This window comes from Pseudonaja textilis, chromosome Z (genome assembly GCF_049901715.1).
Source record: "Pseudonaja textilis isolate UNSWEBS1 chromosome Z, rPseTex1.2, whole genome shotgun sequence".
Taxonomy (NCBI): Eukaryota; Metazoa; Chordata; class Lepidosauria; order Squamata; family Elapidae; genus Pseudonaja; species Pseudonaja textilis.
This window is the reverse complement of record NC_142008.1, coordinates 34,344,768-34,354,522: the sequence shown is the minus strand read 5'-3', so window position 1 is coordinate 34,354,522 and position 9,755 is coordinate 34,344,768. Positions and strand designations below refer to the sequence as shown.

Below are 9,755 nucleotides of genomic sequence, written 5' to 3'. Positions count from 1 at the left end.
TTGAAAAACGTCCTAAAGCAATAGCTTCTCGAGAAGAGAGTGAACAATAGTCTCCTACAAAGTGGATAGATTCACCCTTTCCCACAACAGAAATGTTCACCACTGTATGTACCCAACTGTATGCCCTCTCCATAGAGGCCTCATACAACCAGGAGGGGTGTGGATCTAAACCACATATGGACAAATTTTCAACTAAAGGGAAAGCTGATTGAGCACTAATCAATTTAGTTGCAATGAAAAATAAATAGAATAGCAAAAGAATAGTGGTAATCCTAACATGGTCAAAAACGTTTGCTAGGAACAAATTGCAGCAGAGATTTACCATAATGAAATGCCTGTGTGACTGTTTTGTAATGGTATTGTACAAAAAGAACAAAGTCACATGGAAGCAAACAACATCAGGGCAAATATGCAACTTTTGCATAGATAATTTGTGTGCTTGTAAGGGCAAACATGCGATGATTCTTCACTATCTTGCTTAATCTAGAACATCTCTTTTGAAAGTATTTAGTGGCATTTTTTAGCTATAATTATTATAATTAATTAATTATTATTAATTTTTATCTTACTTTTTAAAGTGAACATTCTTAATACTCTTGCCTACTCTTTTCCCAAAAACAATAACTCTGTGAAATGAGGCTGAGAAAGAGAGTAATTTTAAAATGTGTTGGTCAAGGTCACCCAGCCAGCTTTCATTCCTAAAGCAGGCTTTCCTCACAGTTTCCTAGTTACTAGGCCAGCATTTAATCACTACACTAAACTGGATTTCTAGTTATGGAGCAACCTTATTCCAGGCAATAACATACAAATATTAATGTCCATTCTGGTTTTTACCTGAAAGGTAATCAAATAATCAGCTTCATATTTTCAAAAACATTATAGACTTTTGCCTTGGCATATAGGCTGCTCCAATCAGATATGGACAAATCAGCCTTTGGTCAAATTGGAAGTCTCCATTTACACTTATTGTACTAGATTTGGCTCGGTGCCAAGTATATTTTCTGAACAAGTCATATAAACTCAACATTCCAGTTTTCTATAATAATTGTTCAATAAACCGAAGCACAAAATGGCACAACATTGTTTGCTAATACTTTTCTTTTTAACTTTTTCTTATAACAGCAGGATTCAAATACCAACCTGGTGGGTGGGATCAGGTACACCCAGGTATATAAATAGGCATTCCACACCTTTCGTGTTCACACTGAAATTGAAAGCTCTTCAGCTGTTGCTCTAAGAAGCAAGAGGGCAGGAAAGGTAAGGTTATTGCTGCTTGCATAGCAAAGGCCCTATTAAGAGTTTTTTTATGCGTGTAAATCAAGTTACTTATTAATAAGTAGGGTTAGAAGCAGAACAGAGATGATTATATTTAGATAATCCCGACATTCTTTAGACAGGAAAAAAAAATCCATTTTAAACAGAGCTTTGCAAGTACACAACATATTTTTACAGCCAAGATACATTATTTTCAATTATTTGCTTTCTCCTTCTAGCCTGCCAACAGTCCTTCCTTTACTGTGCTTTGATTTCCTGTTTGGCAAGGACAAATCCATTTCATTTCTTTTAAGGCTGCACTTGTTTTTGAAAGGGAACAGCTTTTGTGTTGTACAAAATGGAAATTTTATATCTTTTCATGTTTCTTAGAAAGCATGGAGGAAAAGAGGATTTTCCTCTATCCAGTTTCCCCCCATTTTCTATCTGTTCATATCTTTCTTACTATTATCATTCCATTCTTTAAGCTCCCATCATCCATTCAGCCTAACCATAGACCATGCTGACTATTCATGATGGGATTGCCTTATAAAAATGTCATTGTGGCATACTCTAAAAACACTCAGGTAGGCATAGATATTTAGATAGACCCATGTATGCACGCATACACGCCCCCCCCCACTACTTTTAACTTTCCTATTGGCTTCAAAAATTAGATACAGAAGCCTGGCTTTCTACATTTACCTTATTCCTCCTTTCAACCATCCCCATTTTGATTTTTCTGATATACGTGTTATTATATTATAATTATCTCATTAAAAGTTTAGTACAAGGCATGTTTATTCAAAGTTAAAATCTGCTATTTGTAGCAATTTTGGCTTCTAAAAAAACAATAGTGATCCCTAATAAATCTGGAGCCAACCCTTTTGTATTGTAATTAAATCTACTTACAAGTTAGTGAATTGGACCTAGATGAGATCGTGCCTAGATTTCAAATCCCCAAATTCTTCAGCCAGCTAGCAAGGTATTAGACTACAATACTGTAGGTATCTCAAAATCAATAAGATAATTCATAATTAGTGAAGGACCTATTGATTTACATGAGTTTTATTCTTATTTTGATTAAGTTTATATCAATCCCAATGTGCTAACTACAGAAGCTCAGAAATAGCATTTTATTACCATATTCGTGGTGGCAGATATTCTTGCAAAAAGAATGCTAAATACTAGAAATATTAAAATACCCAAGTTTCTAATTTTAAAAGTAACATGATCCTTAGTAATCTTTACAGTCTTCAAAAGAATCACGCTTGCGCTTAATTTGGCAAGCAGACTGGGGAAATGTATCTTCTCATGACATATAAATTGGTTTGCAAATCTAAAGGATAAGAGATGCTGAATTCTTTTAGCATTAATATTCGGCAACTTGCTTGCATGCTATTTTTAATATTCAATATTTTAAGTTAGCTAATTATGCAATTAGTTTAAAATAAAGTACATCTTCCTGAACACAGTTTTGGGTAAATCTAGATAAAAATTACCCTAGGAAAAAAAGTCAGTCTTCCATTTGTAATGTTGGGTTTAATCTGTGAATAAATGACAAAAAGCTGGCTGGCTCTTGTGGAGTTGACATCTAACACATTTGGGGAAGAGAAATTTAAGAAAACATTGGTCTAGATCAAAATACAAAATGCAAGGTCACATTCCCATGAATAGGTGGGTGCAGTTGGTTTTAAATGTCTTTATTTTGATTTAGGTGCTATTGTATTGATTGGTGGAGGAAATTCCCTGGTAAACATGTAGAAAATATATTGCTTTATTATCAACTAATAGCAAATTCAGAACAGTTCAAAGTAAAATTCAGAATAAAATAAGCAAGGGAAAAGGGCTGTAGGAAATTAAGCCTTGAAACCTGTCCCTGCTCTTTTATTTGGAGAAGCAGTTTGCTCCTTTACAGTGCTTATTCCAATGCAGGAATTTTAAAAGAATTTGCAAGGAAGGAAGGAAGGAAGGAAGGAAGGAAGGAAGGAAGGAAGGAAAAGTCATTAAGTTCAGCAGCGCTCAATTCCAAAGAAACACACAGAGTTCTGTTGTAAATTTGCCTACATGGTCAGTTCCTCTCTAAATGGAGAAATTCTATAACAGTGCATGAGATTTAAGTCATCTTTTCTTTCTTATGTTTTATTACTATTGTTCTTTTCTTGTAGTATTTTGTTTCATTGCTTTTCAAGTATACCCAGACTAATGCTTAATTCACTCCTAAGCTTTAACAATGGAAAAAAATATAGCCTCCATCCTGATTTTGGTTCTTGCTGTCTTGAATACTCTGGCTAAAGAAACTACTACTAAAGATGGAAGAAAAGACCCCAAAGAACCCAAAGAGACCCATCCTAAACTTCCACAGACTCTTTCAAGAGGTAAAGCCATGTATTTTATACATCTCAGTTGTTAATCAGGCCTGCTTATTCTTAAGAAATGGTTTCTGGAATTATTTATCACAATTATTTTCCTTCAAATAACTTTTAACTGACAGAATATTATGCAATTTAAAATATTTTTTAAAAAATCCAGCATGCCTAATAAATATTGGACCAGGGGATAGATAATTTACAACATTGTTTCTCAACCTTGGTAACTTTAAAATATGAGGACTTTAGTTCCCAGAATTCCTTAGCCTACATATCTTAAAGTTGCTGAAATTTAGAAACACGGATCTACAATAGGGAAAGAATCTTATGTCTCAGTATAAAAAATATAAAATGGGAATTCCAAGGATCTGATGACTAATGGAATATGATCTGAGGAGTATATAGATATTTATACATATCTATTTGAAAGTAAGTTCCATCAAGTTTAATAAGATTTCAATTATTTCAATTATTTGATATTTGCTATGTTGGCTAGAGATGATAGGAGCATGTGACCCAAGGACAGTATTTTCCAATCTTGACAAAGATATGCCAATTCCCAGAATGCCAAAGAAAAGTAGATATTGCACAAGGAGCACCCTCTAAAAAATGAATTTCAGTATTAATCATGTATCAGTCCTGGGGGAGGAGATTAATAGATAATATTAATTAGATATTAATACAGATAATAATTATTAGAAGCTAATAATTCAATCCATGTTTATGAGCTTCTAAATTCACATTAACAAATGAATTCAAATAAATGCTTGCTGTTACCCATATCATCAAAAACAGTTTCCTGAAACATGGGGAAATGCTTGGATTAAGAAGTGCATTGTGTGATAGATGTACTACGATATTTGTTCAGATTTGAATGAATTATATATTTAAAACTCCTTAAACAATGACATATTTAAATTAAATTCCACTTGTCATTTATCTTCAGGTTGGGGTGATCAACTAATCTGGACTCAGACTTATGAAGAAGCTCTTTTTAAATCCAAAACAAGGTAATCCCTTTGGCAAGTGCTATTCATTGTTTTATGAAAAATTATTTGACTTCCAGTATGAGACATTGATAAAATATTTCAATTTATTTTAGTATATTTCAACAAATGATACTACACATTACCATTCTATCACTCTCTCTCTTTTTGTTTACTCTCTTTCAATCTTATAGAAAAGAACTTGCTTTCATTTTTTCCATCTGGAAACATAAGAACAATTTAGGGAAACTCACCCAATTTAGGGTAGGTTGCCATATGATCTTGCCCTAACTTTTCTTTCTTTCTTCATTTCTTTTACAATACGATCACCACTACAGCAGTCTTCAGCTGCTGTTTCCAAAAAATTTTCTTGTGGAGCTTCTGAGGATCACGAAGCAACAGGAAATAGACTTCATGCTAATAAACAGTCATGATTAAGCACCACTATATAACTTACCACTTCTTTTAACAGAAAAGTCATCCCACAAAACAACAAAATAAATGGTAAAGAATTATTACTCTGGGAATGAGATAGAAATGCAGAAACATCTTTTGCAGGAGAAGAAATTTAGTAAAAAAAATATTTCAACACTATGTTTGATAAAAACTAAGCACAGATTTGAGACCCCTTCCAGACACATTCTAATTCATATCCCCATTGGCTACACTAATGGAAATTATAGACCAATGCAATTGACATGCTTAGTTTAGAGAAGTCAATCAAATTAACTGCAATTATGGACCACTTTTTCTCTTACAGCAACAAGCCTATAATGGTCATCCACCACTTAGAAGAGTGCCCACATAGTCAAGGTATTGTTGTTTCTAACAAATGAAATGTTCATCCCATCTAGGAAAATTAATTGCTTTCTCCCTTCAGGTTTTCTTAATGACCGGAAAGAGCAACCTGTTTTAATTTAGTAATTAAACAATTAAAGATATACACATTTGAATAAAAGGTTTTGTAGCAGCCATTTAGAAATGAAATTAGAAATTAGAAATGAAGTGTTATGATTTATAAAGAACAATATTAATCCTATTCATATATATAAAAAAGAAAAGAAATCCAAGTTTTAAAATCCAAAGACAGTTATTGTGGTAGTTTTAAGTATTTTTCTTAAAATTATTTTTATGCTTCATTTTTATAGTATCATATGTATGTGGTTTTGAGTCAGTTTTTTACTCAACTAGTCCCTGTAGTTTTCTTTCCTAGATTTCAGAAGTGGTTTGCCATTGCCTACTTCCTAGGGCTGAGAATGAGTGACTGGCTCAAGGTGACCCAGCTGGCTTTGTGCCCAATGCAGGTCTAGAACTCACAGTCTTCCAATTTCTAAACTACTACTAAATTGGTTCTCCTCTATAGTATTTCTTTTTCATTTTACATTGAGATATACCAGGCATTAATATAGTTTACAAGTTTGGCCAGATTTGAAATATCAATTAATATAGAACATTTATTTCCTTTTTTCCCTTTTTAAAAAAATAGCTTTTATAATTGTTACTCTGTTTTAGCGTTGAAGAAGGTATTTGCTGAACACAAAGATATACAGAAATTGGCTGCAAGCTTTGTTCTTCTTAATCTTATTGTAAGTTTTCAGATGATGTTTGAATTATTATATAATTTTACACAAGGCATTTTACCAAAATGACAATGAGCTGCAAATAATTTGAGAAAATGGAAGCTACAATTTCAGTAAAATTTGCAAGTACATAATTTGTCTTGTATTTTCAGCAATATTGTTGCTTATATGAATACTTATGGGAAAATATTATGAAAAAAACATGATGTGAGAGTCTCAACTTTCTCCAGTTGCTGCTATCAGTTATATTGGCTGGAAGATTATGGTAGCTGAAGTTGGTTGAACAATTGGAGATTTATCCATAGCATCAATTTCTATCTGTTCTATCTTGAATATCTTGAAATTATAATTCTAACTGTGAATTTTATGCAATAGTTGTACGTTGTCCTCCTCTACTAAGTCTCTAACTATATTGAAGATAATTATTGGTTTTGTTTTGTTTTTGATGTTGGAATGAGAAAGAGACACAGAGACTGCAGTTTACATGATAGATAAGAATATCAATATCTTTTTTTTCTAATTCTAGTATGAAACTTCAGACAAACATCTTGCACCAGATGGTCAATATGTGCCCAGAATTTTGTTTGTAGGTGAGTCGTTAGAAATTCAAAATATTTACTTGAAAAACTTGAAGCAAGCTAAGAAAAATAGTCTCAACAAATATTTATTGCGCAAACAAATTTTGTTCGCTATTCAGTATGAATGTGGAAAATCTAGAAAGAAGAATCACATACAGATGATATTATTTGCAAAGTCTTTAACCCCTGATATCAACTGAATGTTTTTGACACCATATTCTTCAGTACACACATTCATAATATACCTCTGATTAGGAATTTGTATTTCAGATGTTGTTGATAGAAAAAATATGAATGGCTAGTTTTATAGACTGTTGCCATCTTCCCTTGTTTCTAGATCCTACGCTAACTATTAGAGCAGATATTACTGGAAGATATTCCAACCGTCTCTATGCTTACGAGCCTCAAGATGCCCCGCTGTGTGAGTGATTTCTCTTTCATTTCATAACTTTAACAAAGGAAAATCCATTTGACTTATGCTATAAGCAAATATTTGAGTACACCATTAGAATTAATCACGAAAAAACCACTCATTTATTTGACACAATTTCCTTTCACGTCTTGTTAGTGAAAGCCAGCTGAAAGATTTCATCGTGAGAGTTTAGCCGTGCTGCACATTTTTGTATGACTCTGTCTGATATGAATTGGCCAGCACTGGTGATTGGCTGGCATTTCTGTGGATCATAGCCCCTATTAGTGTTGCATCTTGAGCATTACATTGGCCACTGTAGAATTGTGGCCATTCTCCATTTGGGGAGTTGGATAAAGTGTTGGCCATCGAGTCATACCAGAAACAAGCGCCAGTTTGGTGTAGTGATTAAAGAATCGGATTAGAAACTGACACATTCTGTTCTTCCATTAGTCAGAGAAGGTGGTTGGTAACTTTGGGCCAGTTCACTCTCTTTCAGCCCAATCCACCTGAAAGATTATTCTGAACAATATAGGAAGAGGAGTGTATACTCCCTTGAGTTGTACAAAATAAAAGTGCGATATAAATCTGAAGAATAAATAAAAATGTCCAATTGCCCATGCATGTGGTGCTGGACTTTAGGGAATCTCTGAACCACCCTTTCTTTATCTCTCCACTACAGTATGCAACTTCCTATACAAGCCACAAATCATTCCTAGATAAATCATTTGTATTTGAGAGAAATTAAGAGTAGTTGTCAAAATTAATACAAACTAATTTAACCAAATTATGAATCTAATTTTCTAAATAAACATGTTGTGAATGCTCATGCTATTTTAAGTCAACTTAAGGTGTGGTTTTTATTTTTGTAGCTTGTTTAATTCAAACAATTCAGATTGGGATCTATAAAATTGTTTAACAGCACATGATGTTTTGTTTCCTTAAAAAATAATGACTCCAATTTATTTATTCCTAGTGTACTCAAATATGCAGAAAGCTCTGATTCTGCTAAAGACAGAATTGTGAAGAAAGAAAAGTGGTCTACTCTCAGATTCTTCTGCTCTGACAGTCCAAATATGCTTAGTTTTTTCCTCCTAATTAAAGCATCCTGGATTTTGGATTTGCATGGGGTATGGTTTGCTAATATGCAACCTGTTAAAACCAAAACTATGTTATAAATATTCATTTATAATGTTATGACATTGTATTGATTGCTTTTTTAAAATAATACTAAAATATGCTAAATCATGATTTAAAAATAAATCTACATTACATCTTTACCAAAAAATAGTCTTCCTCGTCATTTTTTAAACATCCACCTGTAAGTTTCTTAGTCAAAAACAATAGAATAGAATAGAATAGAATAGAATAGAATAGAATAGAATAGAATAGAATAGAATAGAATAGAATTCTTTATTGGCCAAGTGTGATTGGACACACAAGGAATTTGTCTTGGTGTAAATACTCTCAGTATACATAAAAGAAAAGATACATTTGTCAAGAGCCAAGAATCATATGGTACAACACTTAATAATAGTCATAGAGCAGGGGTGGGATTCTACCAGTTCGCACCTATTCGCTAGAACCGGTTGTTAACATTCTAAGCAGTTCAAAGAACCGGTTGTTAGAAGATATTACTGACCTAATCCTGTAAGAAGGGCAGGAAGGAAACATTCTGGTGTTGCTTACAGAAACTGCCTCTCCGTTAACCTTTATTACATTCTTGGCAAGACTAGATTTCCTGTCTCAGGAACTTTTCTGGATTTTTTTATCCTCCTTTGCTGATACTTTGCTTGTGTGGAGTGACCATTCAAAGTTACAGTGGCACTGAAAAAAGTGACTTATGACCATTTTTTACATGTACGACTGTTGCAGCATCCCTATAGTCATGAGAGGCCAGGGAGGAGATGCATGCCTTGATGTGAGTGATATTGAGTTGGCCATATTCAGACAATAACATGACCACCAAGCCACATGACCAAGCCACGCCCACCACCTAAGCCACACCCACAGAACTGGTTCAGTACATTGAGAACTAGAGTACAATAAGCAATCAAATCATACTGGGAAACAATCAATATAAATCATAAGGATACAAGCAACAAAGTTATAGTCATACAGTCATAAGTGGGAGGAGATGGGTGAAAGGAAAGATGGGAGGATTAATAATAATAATAGTAATGCAGACTTAGTAAATAGTTTGACAATGTTGAGGGAATTATTTGTTTAGCAGACTGATGGCGTTTTGGAAAAAATTGTTCTTGTGTCTAGTTTTTCTGGTGTGCAGTGCTCTATAGTGTCGTTTTGAAGGTAGGAGTAGTTTATGTGCAGGATGTGAGGGGTCTGTAAATATTTTCATAGCGCTCTTTTTGACTCATGCAGTATACAGCTCCTCAACAGAAGGCAGGTTGGTAGTTGTTTTTTCTGCAGTCCTAAATATTCTCTATGTCTGTCTTGTTGGGTTACAGAACCAAACCAGACAATTATAGAGGGGCAGTTGACAGAATAATTTCTTTGTAGAACTGTATCAGTGGCTCCTTGGGCAGTTTGAGCTTTCTGAGTTGACGTAGAAAGAACATTCT

General features: G+C 33.7%; 1 protein-coding gene across 2 annotated transcripts; it reads left to right on the top strand.

Annotated features, from left to right (window-relative positions):
- Positions 1-1,200: 1,200 nt before the first annotated feature.
- On the top strand, positions 1,201-8,461 carry AGR2 (anterior gradient 2, protein disulphide isomerase family member). Of its 2 annotated transcripts, none has more exons than XM_026706370.2 (8): positions 1,201-1,257; positions 3,477-3,629; positions 4,567-4,630; positions 5,367-5,419; positions 6,119-6,192; positions 6,713-6,776; positions 7,102-7,185; positions 8,150-8,461. In XM_026706370.2, the coding sequence occupies exons 2-8, from the start codon at positions 3,485-3,487 to the stop codon at positions 8,197-8,199; spliced, it is 534 nt and encodes a 177-aa protein (XP_026562155.1). In that variant the 5' UTR covers positions 1,201-1,257; positions 3,477-3,484; the 3' UTR covers positions 8,200-8,461. The 2 variants fall into 2 exon arrangements, with proteins under 2 accessions (XP_026562155.1, XP_087772695.1); XM_087916569.1 differs by having other exon boundaries at positions 1,201-1,262; positions 3,453-3,629.
- The last annotated feature ends 1,294 nt before the right edge of the window (positions 8,462-9,755 follow it).

Excerpts from the sequence above, each read along its gene's own strand:
- AGR2 (XM_026706370.2), top strand. The coding sequence starts at position 3,485 with ATGGAAAAAAATATAGCCTCCATCCTGATTTTGGTTCTTGCTGTCTTG. Across the intron at positions 6,193-6,712 it reads TTGTTCTTCTTAATCTTATT|TATGAAACTTCAGACAAACA; the intron begins GTAAGTTTTCAG and ends TTCTAATTCTAG. Across the intron at positions 6,777-7,101 it reads GCCCAGAATTTTGTTTGTAG|ATCCTACGCTAACTATTAGA; the intron begins GTGAGTCGTTAG and ends CCTTGTTTCTAG.